The 25,780-nt window shown below is 46.0% G+C and overlaps 2 protein-coding genes across 5 annotated transcripts in view; one reads left to right on the forward strand and one right to left on the reverse strand.

The window, feature by feature from the left end:
* The window catches only part of LOC144178976 (solute carrier family 22 member 15-like), a 46,583-nt gene extending 36,831 nt beyond the window's left edge, over window positions 1-9,752 (forward strand). Inside the window, exons 6-7 of the mRNA XM_077707119.1 lie at window positions 920-992; window positions 5,614-9,752. Coding sequence (XP_077563245.1) covers window positions 920-992; window positions 5,614-5,910 — 370 coding nt within the window. The 3' untranslated portion in view covers window positions 5,911-9,752. The remainder of the gene's footprint in view (window positions 1-919; window positions 993-5,613) is intronic.
* Window positions 9,753-11,351: 1,599 nt separating this feature from the next.
* On the reverse strand, window positions 11,352-25,542 carry LOC144178978 (prenylated Rab acceptor protein 1-like). 4 transcript variants are annotated; one of them, XM_077707122.1, is made up of 7 exons: window positions 25,403-25,542; window positions 24,866-25,002; window positions 22,425-22,637; window positions 20,926-21,023; window positions 17,142-17,243; window positions 15,764-15,890; window positions 11,352-11,763 (listed from the first exon to the last, which is right to left on the reverse strand). In XM_077707122.1, exons 1-6 carry the CDS (start codon window positions 25,430-25,432, stop codon window positions 15,793-15,795), a joined length of 678 nt encoding a protein of 225 aa, XP_077563248.1. In that variant the 5' UTR covers window positions 25,433-25,542; the 3' UTR covers window positions 11,352-11,763; window positions 15,764-15,792. The 4 variants fall into 4 exon arrangements, with proteins under 4 accessions (XP_077563248.1, XP_077563246.1, XP_077563247.1 ...); XM_077707120.1 differs by having other exon boundaries at window positions 25,394-25,534; XM_077707121.1 differs by having other exon boundaries at window positions 24,866-24,999; window positions 25,394-25,501.
* Window positions 25,543-25,780: the final 238 nt, after the last annotated feature.

Below are 25,780 nucleotides of genomic sequence, written 5' to 3' on the forward strand. Positions count from 1 at the left end.
CGTTTTTATCGGTTAAAAAACGTCTTTCGTGGCCTGAATGGAGCTGAGTGAGGTACTGAGGCCTAACTCTTTAAAGTTAAACAAAGTTGTATTTTCTCTTCATGGACCCTTTTAAGCCCATTCATGGTGCATATTTTCTAGTGAATTCACTGCTGTGGTGGCGCTCGTGCGGCAAAACAATCTATTTTCATTGCTGCAACAAATCGCCCAGTATTTGGAGTGGCCTAGCTTTTCTTGTGATCTTTGCTTGGCATTTGGCGACTTGCCACAGCAACAAAAATAGATTGTTTTGTCGCACAAGTGCCACTGCAGCAGTGAATTCACAAGAAAATTTGCACCATGTAGAACAGGCTTTAGTAATGTGGGTGTTTGTTTTTGTGGACATGACCACATTGGTTTACTCTTTCTCTGAAGAGATCTTTTTTCCTTCTGAAATATATTAAACTTGTGTCGTTGGTGTTTTTTTATGTGTATTCTTGTTTTTATTTATACACATCAGTGAGCTTGTCATTCTGTTGATTACTGTTCTTTTTCACATACTGGTTTCAACTGTTGTTGACACTGTTTGTCTTACACCACATTTACCTATCTTCATTCGTTCTTTATTAGGAGCTCCTCTTGGCCCAATGATCTTTTCTGTACAGCAGTATAACATCTTCAATGCGCCGACTCCTTTTGTAAGAAAGAATTTAGCACATTCAAAGTGCCATTTTTCTCGTACTTGATTTGGTCTCTCACTCATATGGCACACACAACAGAACCAAAACAGAGGCTGATAAACATGCAGGAGTAGCCAAGTAGGTGTGCTGTGTGTTAATAAAAATTTCTCCCGTGCAGTACTGCCTCTAGTGACTCTTGTGTAACTATTTAGGCATTCATCACTGAAGCTCTATGAATTTTGTCCCTAATTTCCTTGCAGGAACGTTGGCATGGGCATTGTCTCCGTGGCAGCGAGAATCGGTGGAATCATCTCTCCATTTGTGAGCCTGCTGGTGAGCTGTTGATGTAGCTGTGTATTTCCTGCATCTTATCTGTAATTGCAGAGGGAGTGAGTGTGCGTGCATGTGTTGTGTGTGTGTGTAAGAGAGAGGGAGCATTCTGAAAGATGGGGGAAAAAATGGGAATCAAACCCCATGTATAACAATACCAGTTACAACCATATATTGTATACAACAGTTCACAGTCGGCACCATCAACTTCAACTAATGTTGTGTGCTAAAATGAACTGCTTGTCATAACGCTCCTTTTCCATATTACTTGTTACCGTATTTACACGATTGTAAGTCGACTCGAATATAGGTCGACCCCAAAAAATTGCATCTCTCAAAAAAAAATTCCCGCGCCTTCCCGTGAGGGGAACATGAGTAAATGCAGAGCATTGGGGCCTCAGTACTGATTGAAGGCAGTGCTGCTTCCATCGCTTCTTCCGTGATGCTGGAGTAGCAGACACGAGTAAACGTGGGCACGAGCGTCAACCAAGGAAGGAAGGAGCAACGCAGTGACTGAAACACGAGCGACCGCTAGCCGCTATATTTGCAGCGCGCGCAGTAGAGGGAGAGCAGTACGGGGGGGGGGGAGAGCGCGCATGCGCAAGCAGCGCGCGCCCTTCCACGACCCACCGCGCTGCTATCACGCACCTGTTAGGTCGAGACCGCGACGGAGCGAACGGGCTGACTACGACGCATGCGCGCGCCAGCTGCTGTTGAGAGAGAAGAGGGAAGGAGAGGCGCACCTGCTGCGGAGGCGGAGCTGTTGACACCGTCCGACGCAGGAATAGGCGAGGCTAAGAAATGTTCTGCATTTAAAAAAAAAAAAAATGCGAGCGTCGCCTAGAAAATCGTATCACAAAGAGAAGCGCTTCCGTCAACCCATGTGGCGGCTCTACCATCAATGATCGATACTCCCACAAGAGCCGTGCGCTCGCGATATGCGCGGTAGATGTTAAAAAAGAAAAGCTTTTGCATAAGCACCCGGAATAACCATGCACTGTGGGTTGAGTGGGAAGAACACATTCGCTGCGAGATGACAACCATCGAAGCAACCAGCAGTGGCCACTGCCGCACGATACCAAAACAAACAACATGGGGCTGACGGAAGCAGCCGCGCGCGATTTACTTTTGAGTGACTAACCGCCCTCCATCGCGTTCGGAAGTGTACTGAACAATGTGATATGACTTGGGCTACGTTAGCGCCGCGCATTGAATCAAGGGATTCGCTAATACTCATTTGTTTATTAGAGACGAATAAAACGCTTCTTGATGCGTTTTTGCACGCGATTCATGCGCGTCGGCGTTGCGCGGGCGACTTTTGCTTCTACCTTGGTATGACGCGTGACGAGCGCGGCAGTGGGAGGAGCCTGACGACTTGCCCCAATGGGGAGGCGTGCTCTTCATGGCGGCAGTTTGAAAGCACGGTGGACAGCCGGCTGGCACCGCTGGAGATGTTTAGGCTTATCACGGTGGCGGATATTCGATTGGCGCTTTCCCTAGCGGCGCGGATGATGCTTCATAGTGTAGTTTTCGACCACATTATCCACTCCTTTCCTGCACAAACGTTTGTGCCTTCAGTGATATCTTAAAGAGCGGTTAGAAGCGGTCGCTGGAGCTACGCGCACCTCTTTGCGGCTGGTGATGCCGCCGTGTGGCCGTTGCCGATCGTGGCAGCGTCAGCGCGGCGCATTTTCGTGAGCGAAAACACCCCATGCGGTTCACGCTATAGTTCATAACCATGGGAATGAGGGTGCAAAGCTGTCCCCACCTCATGGCACCCCGATTTCTCGTTTCTCTTGCCGTCATTAGTGGTAGACGGTTCAATTTCAATTCTAAGCCGACCCCCCAACATTGGATTGTCAAAGTTGAAAAAAAGGGTCGACCTACAGTCGTGTAAATACGATATTACAGATGAGCCTGACAGCATCATCATCATCAGCCTATCTACGCACACTGCAGGGCAAAGGCCTCTACCATAGATCTCCAATTGTCCCGGTCCTCTGCTAACTGCGACCAATTTATCCTCCCAAACTTCTTGATCTCATCTGCCCATCTAACTTGAAGGCGGTGTTCTTTCCCGAAGGTTGTGCTGAGTTTGTTCGCGTCATGCTTTTCAACAGCAGGGTGTAGTGGCAGGGGTGGAACAGGGTCTATGGGTTTGGCAACAGTCCTGGGAGCAGGCAAAAGTGCCTTTTGTAGCAGGCTTGAAGCAGCCAGAAAGGCATTTTTGGAGCAGGCTTAGAGAAGCCAGAACTGCCATTTGGAGAAGATGTAACACCATCTCACAGCATTATGGTGCCTCCCTAATCTCCCTACATGCCGCTGTGCAAGTACCCTGCCAAGTATTTCTCTTCTTCGTCTACTACATCAGGAGTTCTACCATGCACGAGAACCTACTCTGAACTTGGAACGCAGTTCTTGTACTATATCTAGAGGTTTACAAAATGCGAAGTATCTACCTTCGGCCCCAGCGAGCACGCCGCATTATTACCATTTGATGGTCAAACCTCACACACAGAGCCAAAAGAGATCAGAAAACAGGACTTGCTTCGTGTCCAGTAAATGGCAGTGTTTATGCAAACCCGCGGCAGAATTCTGTAAAACAAGGAGCTTGCTTGCATGTTTTCTATCGAACAGTGATTTCAGGTGCGTGCGAAGGTGAAGTTTGAACATAGTTTTGTCTTTGCCCGTCACAGGGTTGCGAGAGTCGACGAACCTACGCTTCAGACTAAGTAAATAGAGCATGTCAGAAGGCACAATTAATGTTGGACAGTGCTCCACTAAGCAAGGCTAACCCCAAAGTTGAATCGAATTGATTTGAAGTTTATTTCTTCTTTTGCGAATACATAAAAACGGAGGGAAGGCAGAAGGCGACGAGCCTTCCCTCCATTTCACAGGGAGTTCATTTCAGGTTTCAAATTCATTTCCGTTTCAAGTTCACAGGCGAAAATGAGTACTTACCTCAAAACAAAAGCGCACCGAATCAAAAAGCGAGGGCAAAGCGTCCAAGACACTGTCAGCTCAATACATGCAGCAACGGAAAGTTGTGGGCAGCAAAGCTAGGATCGCCGAAAATGGGCGACTATTTTGATGTTCACCTCCAATAAACTACAACTTTTCATACGGATATTATACTGTTTGTGATGAGACACAAAAACATTTGACTTTCGGTCATTTTCCTTTGATTGTGGCGCACCAGCCGACACCGGCAAACACAACGGTGCAAATGCAACACACAGAAATTTTAACACATGGTGTGTAGGGCCTGCGGCCATATGGCTCTGCCGAAGCCAAGTTATAAAGCTGCTTATAGCCTTTATGAAACCGAAACCATAAACGCCTCGATGAAACCAAAAACACGATGTTTCAGCCGAGTCTTCGGCCGCTGAGATTCATGGCAGTCGTATCTTGCGGCTCAATTCCTGCACTGCGGCATAGAATGGTGCTGATAAACGAGTTTGGCACAACAGGGGCGGTTCGGTGCAGGTAAATAAGTTGGGCGCTCAGTGCCGCAAATAGCGCAGCTGTTCCACCCTTGTAGTGGTTTGAAGCTGGCTTGGTTGTAGGTTTCCACAGAACTACAGGAGAGCCTCGTTGATGCGTTTTAAGGAAAAACGCAAGGGTGAAACGTACGATTTGGGAAGAATGTACTATGGGGCATTTTTAGTGTTCATAATTGAGAGTGTAGTAACCAGGAAATCGTATGAACCGGGAACGTATCAGCGGGGTCCTACTGTACATACATTTGAGCAGAGCATCACAGGGGAATCCAGCTAAGTGTCCAGGCTTTTTGCTGCTTTCGAATATGTTCTGCAGCATCTTACTGGAGAACACAACTTGATGCTATGGGCCCTGGATAGGCAGATGTAGCTGTAGAATCTCCTCTTCACGTCCTTTTTGTTTGTTGAGTGGCGCTATTTGAGATTGCATATTTTGTCACTGTCATTGCTATCACCAACGTGACAGGATGGCTTGTGCCCGCACTGGCTGTGAGACTAGTCGGCCCAGTCCTGGATGCTGCATGTTTGGTGTGAGTGCAGTCGAAACGAGATGCACGCATTTATCGTGACCGAGTAGTTTGTTGCCCCTAGTGATGTTTTTTAAAGCGAAAGCTCCACTGTGCTACATCTTTCAAGGTCCTTCATCGTGTCACAAGTGAACTTCAGCTGCTGCGCCTTTCTTATCACTTCGCTCACTCGGAGCCTTGCTGCTGCAGTACCATGTGACTAGGCGAGGGTAAAACGGTTACTTCACCTATGCTTGATTGCGTAGTACCAACTGGGCCGTTGGTACGTGCGCTTCAGTGCAAGCGAACCACATGAGTGGGCGAGGGTTGAGCGTCTGGTTCGCCTGTGTTTCATCCCTCAGTCTCGCCATCGATGGCGCTCCGGCTGGGCTGTCTGTGCATTTCCCCTTCAGCACAAGCGAAAGGATAAATCCAATCATCCAGTAGATATAGCTAGACGGCAGGATGCAAAATATCAGTCACAGCCAATCTTTCACCAAACACAGCATGCATAATCCTTGCCTTCACTCACGATGTAACCAGGTTGTTCAAACCTGAGCCGTTATTGTCGTCTCTTGAACCTCATCTCTACGGCTTGGGCGTTTTCCTTGCGCGCAGGACAAAGTCCACTCGGGCCTCCAGTTCACGGTCCTTGGGTCCCTGATGCTGGTCACGGGCCTGTCCGCGCTGCTCCTCCCTGAAACGGTGGGCCAGCACTTGCCCGAGACCATCGAGGAGATCGAGGACGGCGACGAGGACAAGCGGCCACTGCTCACACCCGGCCACCTGGCCGGACGGAGCTTCGCGCACTCGTCATCCGCGGACGTCGACGAGGGCATCGCAGAGGTCATCGACAGCTCGGAGGAGGAGCTGCTGTACACGGCTCACCACAGGCCCAATAGCTACGTGTCGTAGCAGACAACTACGCACCGACCACGCTGTGAGGACTGCGTCGTGTGTCCGCGCAGTGCCAGACGAAGCGAGTTGCGGAGCGAGGCGCTCTGTGAGGCTGAATCTCGTGTCCTTCGAGAGAGGTTTGTGCGTGCTTCGAGGGAGAGTCTACAAGGAGATGTGCATTGGGCTGTGCAGGAAGGAAGTCAAGTGCCAGAAGCCTCTCTTGTACGCCGAGTGAAACCAGCTGCGAGTGGAAGCATTCAGGGGAGGTTGTGTCCTGTGGATCGTGATTTGTGTGTGCTCAAACGCTCCTTTCCTATATTGAGAGTTTCTTTTTTTTTTTTTTTCTTCCCCGAGAAGAAAACGTTGCACAAACTGTCTGTTGAGGCTCACTGGCCTGTTCATCAATCACCGAGTCACTACAAATAATTAATTGCGCCACTGAAGTGTCTTGTAGGTCGTACGGTGCCGACGTGCTTCACTCCTGCTTGTAGTGCTCGGAGAATGCGCTCCCAAGCCTGCGGGCATATGTTCCTGCAAGTGAAGTGTTGGTGCATCAAACTTTACCAAGTTATGCTGCAGCTTTGGAGTATCCTGAAGCATGGGGTTGATTCTGAGCCATGAGTGAATTTCAAGGCAAGCCGGTTTACAAAGTTTACGAAACACAACAGATCTTCCCCTGGACAATCAGTCGCTCCTAGAATGCCATGCCTTTTGTCAGCAGGCAACTGCAGGCTTGCAAAGTAATGCGATCCTGAGCCTACGAAAGGCGTTGGAGTCGCGGCTACGTATCTAGATACGTGTTGCCTTCCACTGGACAATGGTGAGGTGTGGGTGATTATGCTGTTTGGACAAAGTGGCTGACAGTGAGTGCAATCGCAGGATCACAGCAACTGCCTGCCCTCTTCCAGTGTTCCCTACTGTGTGCGAAAAGGCTGCCTCGTAACTCTACATGTGGAATTTCAAAATTTCCTGGTTTTTAGCTGCATGTGTAGTCGACTCGGTAGCCGACCCAAGTCTAGAGTGAAAGCCAAACACTATGTGCCCGATCAACAATCATCGGTGACTTCCATGTTGTGCTTGTTTTAAATGCTGAGCTTCGTTGCACATATCTGCTAGGATAGAGCACTTAACACAAAGTCACGGACTGCAGCTGATTTTTACTGCAGAGATTCGCTGTGACCAGAGGACATCGACAGAAACTGTGACAGTGTGCATATGTGTTTTCTACTGATCAGTGTCTGGCAGTGTGTCCTGCACTGAGTTAGGAACTTCATTACGTAGTTTGATGGGCACTGGAGTGAGTTAGTGGATTTGTCCGACTACGTCATTGACCTCGTGATTTGTCAAGGTTCGGTAATGCGAAGAAGAGAAATGAAGTGCCGGTCTTTACTGCTTTGTTCTTAACATTTATACATGTTCAGGACTGTGAAAATTGTGTTTAGCGCGAATTACAACTTTGCTTTGTTCTCGCAAAAGCATTGCAACTGTGGTCGTTAAAAGTGTGTAAAGTGCTCTGAATGTAGTCTCATATCTTGTGTAAATGAAACAAGTAGGCACATATCATTCTTTATGCCAGTTCATACGTTTGTGAGTAAATCATCATACTTGGCCCATTGCTTCCACATTTGTATAAAGGTGTAAAAAGAGACTCTTTGTAGTACCTGGTGTGCACAAAAGCCAAGCGAGATTTGCAGTTTAACAGTTTAATTTTATGCTGAGGAATTGGTTACAGCAGTCTTAATTTTTTTTCCCCAGCCATTTGATGACCAAGTGAGCAATTATTTAAAACTGTGGCAGGCTAGCCAGACATTTTTGGTGGCAGTTTACCTAGCTGTAATGTAGCCAAGCCAAGTCAAAATGTCTACATTACTCTGGTTTTCTCTAATGTGCATTCATTGGCTTTTGTGTGTAAAATTTCTCATCTCACTTCTGAAGTGAAAACTGTTGGTCGACATGTAATATTTCGCTTCAGTCTGGCCAAATGTGCTACATTTGTTTTGTTTCTAGTGCACCATGTTTTGGAGCAAGTGTGGAGCAGCATCATAATGCACCATCTCTTGTTCCTACTACAACTCCTACATTTGTTTTTACAAACTGTCTTTGTAAATTTTTTTACATGCAAGAATGTGCGCCAAGGAACAGGGTATCCAAGAGATGATCTTGTATTAGCCTTTTCTTTTTTTTGTTATTAACGAAACTGACTCTTTAGTAAAAACGTCCGTATCTGCTGTGATGAGAATGGTGAATTGCGAAGCTTGCAAAATTAAAAGTCCAACTTTTTCGAGTTTTTCCATGCTTGAAGCAAAATCATTCTCTACAGTTGCGGAATTACAAACTACATGTTGCACTGCTGGCAACTGTGTGTAGATGTGCAGGAGTGGTTACGACATTTTACTGACCGCTCTAAAGACTTATAAAAGTGCAAAAAGAGGTAATTTTTTTTCCTCTTTGAACTGATTGTACATCCTTGGCTGACCTAAAGCCTCTCGCCTGCGAAAAAGAAAAAAATCGGGGGAAAAAAAAAACGACGTTTGGCTTAACTGCGACATATTGACAGTGCAGCACTCTCGGATATGAAGTTCTAGATATGCATTGCACTGTTAGTCCACATGCGTATTACTGTACGTTTTGTCGCACATTTTCGTGGTAGATTTTTGTACAAGAACTTGTATTTTTTACCCTTGCTCAGAGCCACCAATCAGTGGTTGAAGGATTGTGCCTTGTTTGAAGGATTGTGCTGTCGCTTAAAGCAGTGAAGTGACAAATTAGAAAAATCACTGACCTGCTTACGGTTTACAAATTTTTGCCCCATTTGTTGTGTGCTTTGCACGGTAACAAAATGCAGAGTGGCACTTTGCTGTACCTACAAGGGGCCTTGTCATCAATACTAAACAATGACATTAAACCTACAAGCATGAGGTAAAGGACCCGAGCATGTAAGTGTTGTTAGTTAGAAAGTGTTTGCAAAACGTTTAGTTTTCGTACGAAAGTTTGTGATTAAGTACACGTGCCCACGTTGTTACGAAAAGTGTAGGCGAAAGTTCGAAGCCTTGGGGATACCGCCGCTGTAAAATTTTTTCTGCAGTAATACAGTGGAAGTTGGCATAGTTCAAAATTTGTCTTGCCTATTTCTGCCACTTGTTTGCTTTATGAGTCCCAGTTGACAAGACTGGGCCTAAAACATTTATGACCTGTACGAGCTTTGTTACATACAGCTTTTCTCCCAATAAACAGAATGTAGTGATAACCTCTGCATTCTGTTGAGAACAATCATTTGCGTACATGACAAACGCATGTTGTACAAGATACCAACTTTTCACATGTAAATAGCATCTTTTTCTTGCCTTCGTTGATGCTCATAAAAGTGTGATGCAGTGCCGCTTAAAGCATTACTTTCTAGCCTACAATTGATTGTTTTGCAGGTTCGTCACCAGTGAAAGTGTTTTACCACTTTAATTTCTGTTATTTTTGTACACAGACGTGACTTTCTGCTAAAATGTAGATTAGAAGACTTCCGAGTTATTTTAAACACCTCTTTCGATTGATGTGTTTGCTCATATCATGCTCACGTGCCCTTGTGTGTTCATGGGAAGCAGCAGAGAAATGTTTGACTGTTGTTCAACGGTGACAATCTCGGATCGACTGTGCATTTACACTTGGCACGTAGGCGAGGAAATGGTCAGTGCATTGGCTTCGTGTACCTTTTCTTTCAAGAATTATTCTTACTGATGTTACGATGGTGTAACGCACTATCAATCTGTTGAAGCTATGACATTTTGGACCACCTGTATAATAGTTCAACAACAGAACAATGCTTATGTTCCTACTTCCACAATAAAGGAGAGATGCGATTTTGCTGATCTTTGAGATGTCACTTTCAACGGATGAAGTTTTTGTATGTAGAGGTAACTGCCTGTTTCTTCTCCATTTTTGTTAGTTAGTAGTTTTAATTACACACGTCTTGCTTGTCCAAGGTGGAGCGAGGTCATTTCTTGTTAAGCAACCAAAAGCATGTCATCCCGCTCAGTGTTTGCTCTCAATGTTGTGTGCTCCTTTCTGACTCAATTGCAAACCTCAGGCGACGTTCAGGCAGTGATCTCAATTTTTTAAAATATTCCACCTCTTCAGAGGCAAGATACATACAGTGGAATCTCGGTGATACGAATTCGGTTGATACGAATTTCGTTGTGATACGAATTTTCAAAATTCCCCGGCCAAAATGCATTGTACGCAATGTAAAAAAATTCGGATGATCCGTTCGCATTTATCACCCGGTGCGGGTGATACGAACACGCGAGCCGCGAGCAGATGACTGCGGCGTGGACGGGAGGCGGGAGTGTTTGTGCGGCCGTGTGGCCTTGGTCGCACGCAGGCACAAAATCATTAAGCGTGAACTGCATGGAGCGTTTTCTGCTCACGAAAACGCGCCGCGCAAGCCACAGGCGCGCTGACGCCACCGCGAATACCACCCGCATGCGGCGCGCGGCGCGGTAAGCCGCGGCAACATGGCGGCGTCAACGGCCGCGAAGTAGGGCGGGTGGCTCGACCGACCGCTTCTGACCGCTCTTTAAAGAACAAAAGAAGTTGCTTATGAATTAAGGGAGCTGATGAGTCTGAAAACGACACTGTAAAGCATCGTCCGCGCGGCTAGGGAAAGCGCCTATCAAATATCCGCCACCGTGGTAAGCCTAAACATCTCCGGCGGAGCTAGCGGGCTGTCCGGAGCGCTTTCAAACTGCCGCCATGAAGAGCGTGCCTCCCCGTTGGCGCAAGTCGGCAGGCTCCTCCCACTGCCGCGCGCGTCGCGCGTCATTTTACGAGCGATGTAAAATCTGACATGGGGGCGAAATCGTCAGCGCGGGCGTCAAAAGAACGCGCGCGCAAACGCCGACGCGCCCGAATGGCATGCGGTTCAGGCTTGAGTTCGTGTGCGCGCGTCGCGTCGGCGATGAGCGCGCGTTCTTTTGACGCCCGCGCTGACAATTCAGCCCGGCACCCAGGCGCCAGCCTCTGCCTCGGTTACCGCTAACTGCATTGGGAGGAGCCTCACGACTTGCGCCAATAGGGAGACGCGCGCCTCAGGCTGGGCCACCTCCGCGGTGGAGATTTGGCGTAGATGACATTTTATAGTGCTTCTCCCATACTGTCAGCTCCTTTCCCGCATGAGCAATTTAATTTACACATTGAGCTCCGTTTTAACAAAAGGTTAGAAGCGGTTGCTGAAGCTACCTGCACCTCTTCGCGGCAAGAGCCGACGCCATATTGCCGCCGCCTGTCGCATGCGCAGCACATTTCCATTTTTTCTCGTTTTCTGATGATACGAATTTTCGGGTGATACGAATATTTTTGCCGCCCCTTGAGATTCGTATGACCGAGATTCCACTGTATTTCTAAGACCTGAAAAAAAAAAAAAAGCTGCGATCTTTTCAAAGTAAAGGATAGAAACACACCACTCTCTCTTGTTGCCTAAATGACAAATCTTTATAAACCAGCAATAAAAATCCGAAACATAACAAAAAGGACAAGAAAAAGAAGCGACCCATTAAAAACGCAGACCAGCTGTACGTTCCTTTCAAATCCACTGTTAGATCCCGGACCACATGTGCAAAAATGAGCCAAAAAAATCCAAAGATCTCAGCAACTTTCCCCCGGTGGCTAAGAGATTCTGCCTAAGTGTCTAAGAGCATTACTTAAGCCACTAAAGAAAACGAGACAAGCAACAAAGCTGCTGTTGCAAAAAATTTAAGCCAGGGTAAAGAAAGCAGTTCTCTCGTCAGTTCACCCTTGTGTGCCCTTGAAAGAAAGCTCTCGCCGGACTCCCCGTCTGAAAATTGGCCAATGCAGTGGTAGCGGTATCTCCCATGTCCAGACCTGCAATTAATGACAACACTGAGTAATGACACCGGCGGTAGTATAGTACACAATGCCCTCGTTGCAACAAAATCGCTTTATTCAAACTCTCTTTTTTTTTATTGATGTGTTACACAGTTTCCCGAATCGAATGCATGCATTTTAGTCCAGGTCACTCGAAGCATGTCGATAGCTTTACCAGCTTAGAACACAGAGCAAGGATACATAGGCAAGTATGGGTGAGCAACCAGATAATATTACAGTGAAAAGCAAAGCAGACTACAAATCTTTGTAGTTGTGACTGGGAAGAAGAAGGTACTACACTACACACAAAAAAAGGCACTACACTTCTGCTAAGTAGTCAAGAAATATTGCATGGATGAAATTGTACAATACAACCACATATAAGACTGACCGCAGGGGAAGCTCGTTAATTGGAACTTCAATAATTCGCATCTATGGATAATTTGAACTGTACGATTTAGTACAAGTCTCCTTAGAAGCCTATGCATCAAAAATCCCATTAATTCAAATGAGAGGGGCCTCCGCCATATATAATTCGAACTATATGCGCCACTAGCATCACTAAATAAGCTACGCTTAAGAGTACCGCCACTTCGTGCACCCGGAAGTGTCTAGGGGCCATTTTGTTTCTGGCTTGCAGTGTTACCATCTTTCCCAACGAAACCGCTGCCGGTTGCGACTGGCAGAGTGCGACCGGCCGCTCGAGCGTCCACGCAGCAGAGAGAGAGGAGAGGCGCCCAGAAACAAAATGGCTGCACCCATATGTAAACAAATATCACGTGGTGCCGACCGACCAATGAAAATCCTGGCGGCACATAACAATGAGAGAAAAGAGTGCTGATACTCTAAGAGCCTTTATTTAGTGACGCTATGCGCCACCACGCCGGCAGCTTGAGGTCTGACGTGCGGCCACAGAGAAATGGACGTGGCTGCGTCACCTCCGTATAGGAGAGAAAAACAAGAAGTTAAATTGGGTAAAAGCAACCCAAAACCCCCCATAGCAGACATTCTGGAAGGAGTTTTTTTGTGGACTACATAGATGTGGACACGAGTTCAGGCTGTGGGGTGCGCTGACAAGTGGCATCATTTGTGAGTTCAGAAGCGTAGAACCAGTCGCTGCCACTGATTACGAGGAAGGGGCGTAAAAAGCGCCAGTGCGGGCATCACTCGGAAGTAATGATAGGAAAGAATGCTACCTATCTGTTCTTCAGTTTTGGATTACGCAAATAGGAGGCCTTCCGCTACATTCGCTCGCAAGAAAAAAAATGTTCTAGCTTTCGCCTTCAAACACAACAGGCAGGTTCAAGCATTCAACTGCTGACATGCTTTACTGCTCCACAATTGCATTGTACGGCTTTTGTGCTTCACTTTCGTTAGTTCAAACTTTCGGCAATTCGAAGTGAGGTGGCGTCCTCTTCAAGTTCAAATTAACGAGCTTTTGCAGCAGTATATTTCAGTGTCCCTTTCAAACTCCACTTCTAAGTGTGGAGCGGAGTTTCCTTCAAGACCACAGACAAAAGCATCGAAGTTACGGGTACCTACAACATGACCTATGATGGACAGAGGATGACTTCATCTGGGATAAGCTGAGGGGAGGGAAACAACAGATAGCGTTTCTGCAAGCTCAGGCAAGAGCAAATGTTTTTTTTATCTCTCTTCTGCCAACACATGCGGGTGCCTTAGTTTATTAGAGTAATGACACAAAATTTTGAAGGCAAGATAACTTCGGAGATAGATTAATGTGAACAGACATACATCATCTGCAAAATATTAATGGCAAACACAGCCTAGAACATATTTAAAATCACTTTTAAAGTGTGCGAAACGCAACCAAGCAGCCAGCGGAGGACGTCACGCAATCGGCATTCCCTGGATGTGGAGTAAATAAACGGCATCCAAACACGTCACAAGTTTGTGTTGGCCACTTCCGCACTGCTGGCGTTTCTCACCGGCTTGCCGCTCTTATCGGAGGTCAGTGCTTTTGCTTTTGAGCAACGAACGATCCGATCGTTGGCTAGGGTTGCCACCTGGCCGGTTTTTGGCCGGCCCGACCGGTGTTTTAGACAGCGGGCCGGTTGCCGGTCCATACCTAAAACCGGCCGTCATTGGCCGGTTTTTTGGCCATTGTGCCACGATTATGATCGTTTTGGGGTTTTGTAAGCGTCAATTCAGCGACTACAACAATAAATATGTGCCGCCGAGCTGCGCAGAGACACGTGAGAAAAGAAAATACGTCACGTGTTTCCAGAAAATCACGTTTAGGTTTCCTTTTTAGACACTCTTATTAGGCACTTTCTGCGCAAATTTTATGTTGATTTCTCACTAGGAAAATGCTACAATAACTGGCATTGCATGGCAAAAAACATGTGGCATCTGTTTTCCAACACAAATTCAACCTTCTATATACCCCCCCCCCCATTAAGGGCCGGTTTTCTTTTGGGGGAAAGGTGGCAACCCTATCATTGGCGGCGGAAGCACCGGCATTTTGTAGGCTCATCGGGCGACCTAAGTTCTACAGCGATTCCAGCACTCTATTTTTATTGCTTTTTATTAGACTCGACGCGAAAACGCGCCGGGGACACGAAAAACGCACAGAGCGAGCCGCACGGTCGCTGCGCAGGCAGCAGCCACGGCCGCGAAGTGGTGCCGGTAGCTCGAGTGATAGCTTGTTACCGCTCCACGAAATGGGACTCAAGTCCCACAAGGCAGCACATACGAGAAAGGAGTTAATGATGCGATGGCGAATTGCATTAAAAATCGTCATCTGCACCGCTTACGAGAGCGGTAATCGAATATCCGCCGCAGTGTCAAGCCTAACACATCTGTAGGCAGACCTGTAGGCAGACCGGCGGGCTGCTCCCAGCGCACGTCTCTGCGCCCACTGTCTCGAGCGTCACACATCATTCTCTAGCCGCGGCAGCAATTTGCACTCACGGCACCTGCATCACGTCCACGCCGCTTTTTAATCAGTATGAGACCAGTACGTAGGGGCATTAGCAGAAACTGCCGCCGACGCGGAATCGACAGTGCTACGGCAGATCTGCTCTGTGGTATCTGTCCGATGGTCCCGTGGGCAGCTTTGTTTATACCAAATCCACCCTTTCGTGGCACCCGCTGAAACCGAAACTGCAACTGGCCGCATTAAAAACGTCTCTAATTAAACAACCATTGCGCGCTGAAACAAATGAGGTTTCTACACGTGACAAATAGGTCACTAGCCACATATCGCAAGAACAAAAAACAACATACAAAATTTTTGTGTCAGTGCCCCTTTATAGACAAGCATCCCTGAAAATATTTATAAGCATTTTGTGTCCTCTCTTCTGTTTAATTGCCACATCCCAGATTTCGACTCCGAAGCTTTGAAAAATATACTTGCGGTCATTAGATGCGTGTATACAGTACAAGCTTCGTTTGTAAGTGCCGGGAGGGAATTGCTTTGGTCAAGCTCAATTTTCCATGGAAAGGACTGCTGTCAAATCTCCCGAGGTGCTGGATTTTGCAAAGCTGGGAGAATGGAAAGGGGTGAAGACCCAAGTCTCGTATGCACTGATATCTAAAAATAGCTCATTCACTTTTTCTCAACACGAAAAAAAGCAGCTAAGGTATTAAGCCCTGAATACCAAGCAGGTGAACGTGAAATTGTGGGTTCAGATCCTATCAATGCTATTGCAGTAAAAAGAAAACCTCTACCAGGGCACTCTTCTAGCAATAGCCATCAGTAATGTGTTAAACGTATGGCACAGTGGCAAGGTTCTCTACCGTAGAAGGTATGGTTTGCAGATCATTTATTCACGGAAGGTTTTTATGGTGGCCAACCAAGAAGCGAATTTCCCACCCTAGCGAAAAGTCAGGAATGTAATTTTGGAAAGCAGTTATCAAGTGGAACAAGAGCCAGACATTATGGATTACACAAGACTACATATTCTTGCAGCAACAACCAACAAAAATGTTAGCACCAAACACAAAGAAAGGAAAGGAATACTTTTTTACTTGCCTGCTTTCTTTGCTGCTAAGCTTTTCTGCTTAGACCGTCTGCAGTTGCAATTCAAAGTTTTCCTCTGTTGAGGCCGCTTCGATGGCATAGGTCGTCGCATGGAGCATTATTATAAAAAAGGATGCACCTGGGATGAAAAAGGAACAACAAAATCGCTGTCACTTTCTCGCAACAAGCCGCATTTTCTTTGTTGCCACCTCCCACACACTTTTACCCTTTTAATCTGAGTCATTAAGATTAATTACGGCTGACATACTCCTACTTAGGTATGGTAATTACACTGAGCATTTTCAAGAATCACTGCCTGCTGCGATACGTATTTCACACACAAGGCAACATTTAACTTCTTGCCACTGTGGATGAGAATTCAACACTCTGGCTTAAAATTCCCATCAGTAAAGAACTGATGCTGCCAACAGAAGTCCCTAGTTTCTTCCACAACCAAAAAAAACCATAACCATAACTGTGGTTCCCGGTTAACTCAAGTGCCTACAGCTGCAAACTGGTGGTGCAGATTATAGGCCAACTTCACCGAAATTTTTCCTCGGCCAAATTAATTTTCAACGTCCACATGTACCACCACACCAGACCCATTTTTGCTGGTCATTTTCAGCGCGTATTCCAGCTGTCACATTTTGAATCTTGCAGTATTTTTTTTTAAGCTATCTGTACGAGGATGGGGTTTGCAAGAGGTCAAAATTTTCACTGCAATTGGCCTATAACCTTTTTTATATAAGATTTCCCTGTAGGAACCATCCGAGCTACGCATCCGGTATAGTCACTTAGACAGCCAACACAGTTGGTACTTTGTTTTAGGAGGTGTTCTCAGCCATCTGAAGGGAGGATGAAACCAGGCATGTAAGTAGACAAGCACCCATTGCTTGCATTGTAGGGGAGAGGTTGTGGGGAACTAAAGCTTTGGCGGGTGTATGACACTGGAACACCGCCCGACTTAGTGCCCGGCTGGGTTTTCTCGGGGGAGTTTTTGAGTGCGGGTCAGTTTTTGTTTGGTCATCCCCGCTTCCTTGACAACCGTAAGAAATAGCTATAAGAAAAAAAAAACATCGAGAACAAAAAAGAAAAACAACAGAAAAGGGCCCTCCTGCACACCATTGCATTACGAGGTGCACAGCGACACCTTTACAGCCCCCTTGTACCTTAGCTACCGTCACATAAGGATGCAAAAGGAGAGACGTGGATGTAAAGAAAGCACCGCTTTACAGAATCCCAGACTCCCCCAGCCTACTTGGGACGTGTGGCTGCCATTGTAGGTGATGCGAAACGTCACCAAAATGGCTGCCGTCGTAACTTTGGTGAGAACGTCTAAAGCAGCAGAGCAAACAACTGAGTAGGTGTCCATTTCCAATCCCTTGCTCACCTATCACCCAGAAGACAGCAGAGCCAGCTCCAGCCACGTAGAAAATTGGGAAGCACACCATCCCAAGGATGCAGTACTGCTGAATCAGATTGAGCTCCCTGTCTGAAAAAATGGGAAGATGGTATAGAGGCAAAGGGAAGGTTAGAAAAGGAGCAACCCAACATGGAATAAGTGAGCAATATAAACATAAACAAGTTACATTCACCCCCATATTGCACTCTGAAAGGGTACGTCCAACATAAATATTAAATATCGATGCCAAATTTATTAACAGTTAGTAAGTGATCGACGCTCAAGACTCAGCGGGCTGGTGTTCAGTTGCAACAGTGCTTGTCACCATCACTGTGAATGGAAAGCTGTTATAAGACCTGATATGCTACTGGGTGGTAAACCACCTTTAACAACCAAGCAATGGAACGTAGAGGTGGAGAAAAATGCATCTCACAAGAGAGCCAGAGCTGAATATTTGCTCGGAATGTACAAGTATGCAGTATTTACGTTTCGCCATACTACATGCCTGACCGAAACTGCTCTAAGTACATGAAAACTTTTATGCAACTCAAAAAAAGTATGTACTGATTCACCTGAACTAGTATATACTGCCGGTACATTAGTAGCCCTTGGTGGCCTGGTAACGGCGGGTGCCATCACCAGCATTTAAGTCTGCATTTATAGCAAAGCAACTATGTGGTAAAAATGTGACTTGCTTAGGCCGGCACCTTTTTGCCAAAATACAAAGCAGTCATTATACCCTTTGTGATCACTACAGCACCGACCCTTTTGCCATATTCGTGGGTATGGACATACCTGTCTGCTGATTATCTTCTATTAAAAAATTGATACCGCAGTGAAACGATCCTGGGCCCTCTGTGTGGTGCTACAACCTGTCTTAATTTTGTAGGAGTTTATTTTTTTTTTGCTTGGCGTTCAGTTTCCCGTCTCATTTGGCATAGAAACTGCATTGTTCATACATATGCCGTTAGGCTGGAGAAGCTGAGTGGCAGGGTGGCTTTTCGAGCTTTTGAATGCGTGCCGGGTAGGAATTGGAAATTTCCGTCATCCCGTGACTAAATAAAGTGGGGACACCAAGTGTGCAGATTGGGAATGTGACACAACATAGTTGTCGTGGAAACATGCATGGCCAAATGAAACTTCGATGACCATCCACAATATCTTGTCATTGCTGTATTCCCGTGACATACCCCTTTCTGGGCGGTACACAGGTGCTTCGGATAAGAAGTAGTACTCTCGACATCGACTACACATCGAGCTCTTCTCTGATGAGGGGATCATTGTGTTTGTCAGCTGAACAAACACGTGTCTTTCGAAGCACTTGTAGAATCAAAGAGAGCTTCAGATGAGAACAGGATTTTAGAAATGCAGTGTTTTCTCGTTTTTTTTTTTTCAATGACAGGCCTGCTTCAAAACAGCAGAAAAACAGATTACTGAACGATGAACTGCCAGCTAGCACAAGTTATTATTATTATTTTCTTTTACTGAACCACATCTGCCTTTAGCTGCAGCCTTTGCATTTGACCTCCATATTAACAGTGAGAAAGACCACTGAGTAGCAGTAAGCAAGCTTCAATAGCCCATTTTGTGTACATGCCACTTTAAAACTGCTTTTACTTCATTTCTCGATATGACTGGGGAAAAAAAAAAAGAAAACCTCGCACAGCTAGTGCACCCTCCATTCAAAAACCCATTAAAAACCTTGACCTATTGAACGTGTTGCTGAAAATTTCCATTGGTGTCTTGATTAGCATATTGCAGAGTGTGGGCATGTGCACTCTCGTCAATGCAGCTATCACCTATGCCACCTGCCCACTTGTTCCCTCCGAATTGCAACTTTGTGTATGATATTCTCTCCCCAAAATAGATGGTATGCCTTGAGTATATGGGACTCACTAGAAATCTGGCGAAAAGCACAGTAGACAGCAAAGAAATGAATACAATTCAGGCATAGCACAAGAGAACTTAGCAACAACAGGAGACAGCCTTAAACATGGAGCCGACAAAGTGATGGCAGGCCATTCACATTTATAAAAAGAACCAAGGGCAAGCACATCTCTCATGCTAAAAGCAACGTTCTCCCTACGAATCTTTGAGAGGTGGACATTTTGAGGAGGAAGCGGAAGCAAGAAGTTTAGGAATTTCAAATTCTTGTCACAAATACTGAACAACTCTGGTCAAATACCGGAAATTGTGGGGCTATCGCACGGTGAAAATTGGAATCACTTAATCAAAATAAGAAAGGGATAAGTGCAAGCATTTTCATTTCATTTCATTTATTTTACCCTCAAGGCCAGAGGCATTACAGAGGGGAGCGGGTTACAAACACAAAAGAACAAATAATACAATGCAGCAAAAAAGGTAGTTTATAACAGGTCTATGTGGTTCCTAAATTAACAATGTTAGCTAAAGTTATGCGAAACTGTTGATGGTTTTCAATGGCGGCGATTGGTCCGGGAAGGTGGTTCCAGTCATATGCTGTGCGAGGCATGAAAGACTGAGAACAAGATTTTGTGCGACAGGACATGATTGAAACTTTATGACGGTGATCAATGCGGGCAGAAACATATGAAGGCGCAGAAACCAAGATGGAACGCAAGTAGGGATTGTGATAGTATATTCTATGAAATAAACAAAGACGAAAGTGCTGACGACGATGGGCGAGCTGGGGCAAATGCAAGGTATTTTTCATGGATGTTACGCTAGATGCTCTACTGTAATTGCCTGTAATAAATTGACTCCAAAATTTGCAGACAGCTGGCAATCTGAGGCATCAATTATTGATTGATTGTAGGATTTAACGCGCCGACGCAACGCAGGTGATGAGGCGCACCGTAGTGGAGGGCTCTGGATTAATTTCGACCACCTGGGGATTGTTAACATGCGCCGAAATCTCGTACACAAGGGCGTTTTTGCTTTTCACCTCCATCAGAAAAGCGGCCGCCGCAGCCGGGAATCGAACCCGTGACCTCGTTGCTCAGCAGCACAACGCCTTAGCCACTGAGCCACCGCGGCGGGGAGACATCAATTATACTTGCTCAGACTCCTTTTCCCATAACGAGATGGCCCGCTGCTGCTGCCGCGGTCTTCGCACAGTGCCTGTTTTTACTTCCTCAGGCGCACATTTCCAACGGGTGAGCAGGAGCAGTTGCTGGGCTACTGAAGGCAGTGGGCTGTGAAGCGAAGCAGTGGATGGCAATTCCACCGCAGGCCACTGTGGGGAGAACCCTGGCTAGAGGCATCACGCACAGTTTCAGTTAGGTCTTTGAATGCAGGATGAAGCGGCCTTTCATCCTGCTCCCTACAAATGTGCGATGAGGAGGAAAAGCCTACGGGAGGAGCGGAATGTCCTTGATGAGTGGCAAAACGAGTGGAATCGTGATTGCGCTCCTCCCGAGAGTCACTGGCATCCCATCCCACTTCTTCACGAGAGTAACACACAAATCAGCAGAATTTCCCGAAGGCTCCTTGACGATGCTCGTTCGAAAGGCACTGGGAGAGAAGGTGCCACCACCTCTCTGCCAGGCCTGCCACCACCACCAGGGATTTATGCACGCCCCCAACACCCCCAGAAGCATTTCGACACCCCTCCCCCAAAAAGCTTCCACAACCACGAGAACCCTGCCCAGGGGTTCATTACACACCCCCCAACCGGCCCCCCAACACCCCCCCCCCCCCCCCCCCCCCCAGGAGGATTTCGACACCCCCCCAAAATCAAAATTCTGGATAAACCCCTGACCACAGCCACAGACGAGAAAACGAGCGCACTCACTGAACAGCTTCACTTTGCCCTCAGCACTCCTCAGGCGGATGATGTAGGCGCCTCCCATTCCGGCGACAATGGCGATGAGCAGCAGTGGAGAGGTCAGTCTGCAAAAGAAGTAGAACGGGTGGAACACAGAAACGTTCTAAACACTCACAGGTAGTCTGCCGGTTTTGCCATAGTTAATGACACACGAATGGCTCCAAGCAACACAACATGCTTGCCACCACTGTCTCTTAAAAGAATCATACCTAAGTGATGAGTGAATCATAATCATGATGGCAATGACAATGGGAATAGACTGACGTACTTAAAGACATCACCTTTAGCTTTAAATCCAGGCATATGTCATATGATCCTATGATAACACTTCGTTCGCATATATGTACATTACAATGCATCATGATCGTGAATTGGTTCTTACTAACCAGTGGATGGCCTGCCCCACAGGAGCTGAACGGGAAGTGGGACCATGATACTGTCACCATTAAAAAAACACGCAGCTCCTCTTTCCGCTTTCATGATGATTCGTCATCTTGCTCCTCACAAGAGATGCTGGCAGATGAACAGAACGCAAAAGGACCCACCAGGTTCTCTATTGAGAGGCAAGACACCAATTGCTCTCCTCATAAGTGACAGTGATTCATATGTAATCCAGCAGAATGAATAAGGAGCAGAATCAAGATCTCTCACCACAAGATGGAGAATAGGGAAGAGAACAGATTGAGGTAGGAGAGTGCGTGTGCTCAAATGCATCCATCACTTGTCTCACCCTGTCATCACCTTATATGGCTGAACAAATTCTTTCGAAAGAGGAAAATTACATTTTTTGGTCTAAAGGGCAGTTTTAGCCGGCTCATCTCTTGGTGTAGGCACAACTTTTTCAACAAGTATTCTAGTGATGCTTCCAAAGAAAAAGTTGAGAGCCCTTCTATTGAAGATGGAAGACCGACGAAGCCATATTGGTGGGTAAGTATATTGAGTTATGTATGGCGATTTATAATATAGATCAAATAAAGACACATACACGTAACTTCCTTTGAATTAATCGCCACATTATAATATTTCAGGATAGTTTCAATAAATCACGAATTACAGCCATTTTCTGCAACAATACTCCCTCCATAAACAGCATTATAGAGCCATGTATCGACGGTAGACAGGAATTCTGTAACATTAAAAATTTCAATTTCACTGTGAATTAACTAATTGTGCCGCGTACATGAAACTGAATGTAATGATAAAGTCATCCTAGTGGCCAATTTTGGTATGATTTTTTCCTAGGTAACTATATTAGATTGAGAGCTACACTGCATTTTACACTAGCTCGGGAGGGAGTGCGTGCGATTCTTGGTCGACGCAATTCAACACACACACTTAATTTCGGTCAGGACCTAGCGCAAAGCAGCTTCACCGTAAAAAAAAAAAGGGATAAGAAACGGCGCAATCAACAGGAAATGTTTTTTTTTGTCCGTCCACTCTGGCGGGACACCCTAGGTTGCACTTACATGCAGTACACGATGAGACCGATGAAGACGAAGAGGTAGTTGCTCTGGAAGTGCTCCACGTTACGGACGACCCTGGTCGAAGCATCCCCAATGTTCTTGGGCACGTTGAAGCGGTTGAAGTCGACAAACTTCTTCCAAGGCCGGATGGTCTGCCTCTTCTGGGAGAGCCATTCCTTGGCCGCCGCGGGACTCGTCGGCAGCAGGCCCGGCTTGCTGCAAGAGCCGGAAAGGCCCTCGTTTAGATTCTAACTGCCTTACAGGCGAAAACGTGCAGACCGTTCAGCCTGCAATGTTTCCTACTACAATGGTTCAGTGGCAACTATTGAATGGGTACACAGTTGGTTTTAAAATGGCATAACACGCTTGACCACTGTGCTTTATAATGTCCAGTTCTACCAACACTTTCTGTACGAATTTGTTGCAGTGGCATGTGAAGTGCAGTGATGAGTAATGTCATCCGTAGATGTAACTGCAGAAAGTGGACATGGAAGATGACAACAACGAAAAGCATGCGCATACATTATGTTAATCATGAAGATCAAAAGAAAAAGTCAATTTTTACGGGCTTGTGTTTCAAGTAAACATTTGATTACTGAATGCACGCTTGTTTGGTGGTGGTGGAAGATATAGGAAGGTTCGGTTGACTTGCTTTATATTGTTTAAAATGCTTGGCTGATGCTCAAGCTTAGATGCATGCAGTTTATACAGTAGAACTGATTCAGTGATAAGCTTGAGTGTTTGCAAAGCCAATATTCCCACTTGAGCCATATGTCATGGTTGCCAGGTGCCGAAAAAAAAAAAAAATTGATATCTCACTAAACCACTTCTTGTACCTAAGTGGTATTGCAGAGCACTACTGCCAAAGTGCACATAAAGGGTGCAGGTATGGATGATCGATTGTTACACTGGGGACACCTCGATTCAGTTGGCGACGGAATAAAGGCTGGCCCTATTTTATAGCGCCTCTTTTTAGTGCCCTTAATAGTAGAACATTAACAATGCATTTCTAATGCAGTTAATTTAATCCATTGTATTTTCGCAATTCTGAAAAAATGTGGGAAAAAGGTCTGCATCAGCACCTTTTTTTCTAAGCAACCATTGCAAGGTGGATTTCAGATGCGTGTTAGGGGGCCCAACTTGACGTTGTGACCAGGTAATTTCTGAGGTGTTCAATTACAAACCACTTCAACAGATGACGACCTGCTGTGGGATACGGAGAGCAGCGGCTCAAACGGTGCAACAGACTCGAGTGGTAATGAGAGTGACTGAGTATCAAACGTAATGAAACGTTATTCCTTGCGCCTGTCTTGTCGAGATGCCGCCGCAAAAAAAGTGGACGTGTGGGGGGGGCTCACTTTTGTAAGTAACATGTGCACATGTTGTTACTTGCAAGCTTAATTTCCGGCTGCTGGAATAAAACAGGGGTGGCGGTTTGCAGAGATGAAGGCCACCAGCTTACGTGTCGCACTCCACTCACTTTGGGCATCGCGATCATAGAAAAGAAGGGGGTGCTTAGAATAGAGTAAGTACGGTAATTGATAGTTTACACAAACACATGCTAACATGCAAAAAAACACATGTGCACATGTTGTTACTTGCAAGGCTGGCAAAAAAGGAGAACGCAAACTCAGGCACAATACGTGCCTGCCAGGACGCCATCTAGTACAAGAAACATAAAACACAAACGCTACCCAGACGACAAGCCTGACAGAAGTCATCGATGCACTAACAAGTAACTTAAATTTATGCGGCTAGGCACAGATACAATGATTCCGTAAGACACGTCGCCATATTCTGATGGTTACTCCATGCAAAATACGCCAAATCCACGATCCCGTGATTTAATACAATGCACGTGGATTTTTTTCCCCCTAATTCTACGCGAATCATCAATGAAACCATTATTTATGTACCGACTGAAACTGCAAGCAGCTCAGTTTTTTGTGGTCCTTTTTTAAACGTCGCGATTAGAGGAAACTTGGGGCAGCAGTTTTCTCACTCGCTGGGCGCAATGGCACATATGAAACTCCATACAATTTTTTTTTTTTCTTTTGCCGCGCCTTGACCGTCAGGCTCGTAGCACTATTCATACATGCCGACGCAGCAACAAAACGCGCGCACTACCGAAGAAGTGGTTTGAGCGGTTGCGCAGGCGTCACTTGAATGACTCGCGTGTCATATTGCGACGAGGTTCTGAAAGACCTCGCAGAAAATTTATGACCACGTTGCCGTTTCTGTCTTTTGTGCGCTTGAAACTACGTGGTAAAAAGTACAAAATTCTGCGCACCTTCAAAGGTACTATTGGCTGAAATGAGAGCGATCAGCAGCAAAACCTGCAAGGTTGCAAGCGTTCTTGTAGCTAACATTAAACGTATGCACTTAAGCGTAGTTAATTTGGATCTTAGGAAGCGAGATTGTGGCGAAAACGTTGCTATACTCACCTTTTCTGTTCTTCATCTACCACAGCGACAATTTCTCCGGTTAGTTGAGTGATATCCAAGCTGATGGTGTCTCCCTTAGCATCCATACTGTTCCGTCGCGGGTCGTAAAAGGAACCAGCAAGCTTAATTTCCGACTGCTGGAATAAAACAGAGGCGGCGGTTTGCGGAGACGAAGGCCACCAGCCTACGTGTCGCACATAGCTATGCCGCGCAGAGCTGTTGAGTCGCAGAGACTACGCAGTTACAATACTAAAAGCTCTATTCGTGAAATTTTTGGAAAAGATTAACGCCAGCAGGTGACAATGGACACGTCAAGAGTAGTAGTTTCGATCGCCAAACAATGAGCTGAGTTGATACGAAGATGACATTGCGCGCGGGTAAAAATGTGTTACGGCTGCATTTTCCTTACACTATACAGGTGAACTAATGAGCAAATTTAGTCCCGCTTCTAGGAATATTCAAACATGGTAACAGGAACATGAAATGCTAGCGATCGCCTTATTTATGAGCACGAATGTAAGCACGTACCTCACGCACCTGACTCTCGTGAAGCAGCGGGAGCTCCATGGAGCAAGTTGTCGTGTTATAACAAAAAAACGAGCAAAAGAAAGGTTGAGTGATGTTTACAGCGCTTGGTTGACTAAAAACTTGGGTTCTTGTTTCGATTCCGGTTCTGTTTAAAATTCTCTCAGTTCAATTCCGATCATGGATGGCATATCAACTTACCTATTTATGCCGATGATATTGCTTTCTACTCATCGGGCAAAGCCATTCATGACTTGTGTCAACGATTACAAAGTTATCTGGTCACCCAATATAACTTTGGCGTAGCAGGCTACATTTATCACTTAATGTTAAAGTTATCTGGTCGCCCAAAATAATTTTGGCTTATTTAGCAGGCTACATTTATCACTT

Source organism: Haemaphysalis longicornis, unplaced genomic scaffold (genome assembly GCF_048455015.1).
Source record: "Haemaphysalis longicornis isolate Haplotype H1 unplaced genomic scaffold, Haemaphysalis longicornis Haplotype H1 scaffold_4, whole genome shotgun sequence".
NCBI lineage: Eukaryota > Metazoa > Arthropoda > Arachnida > Ixodida > Ixodidae > Haemaphysalis > Haemaphysalis longicornis.

Excerpts from the sequence above, each read along its gene's own strand:
- LOC144178978 (XM_077707120.1), bottom strand. The coding sequence starts at position 25,432 with ATGGAGCTCCCGCTGCTTCACGAGAGTCAGGTGCGTGAG. Across the intron at positions 21,024-22,424 it reads GGTCTCATCGTGTACTGCAT|ACTGACCTCTCCACTGCTGC; the intron begins GTAAGTGCAACC and ends CTTCTTTTGCAG. Across the intron at positions 17,244-20,925 it reads GGGCAAAGTGAAGCTGTTCA|ACAGGGAGCTCAATCTGATT; the intron begins GTGAGTGCGCTC and ends CCATTTTTTCAG.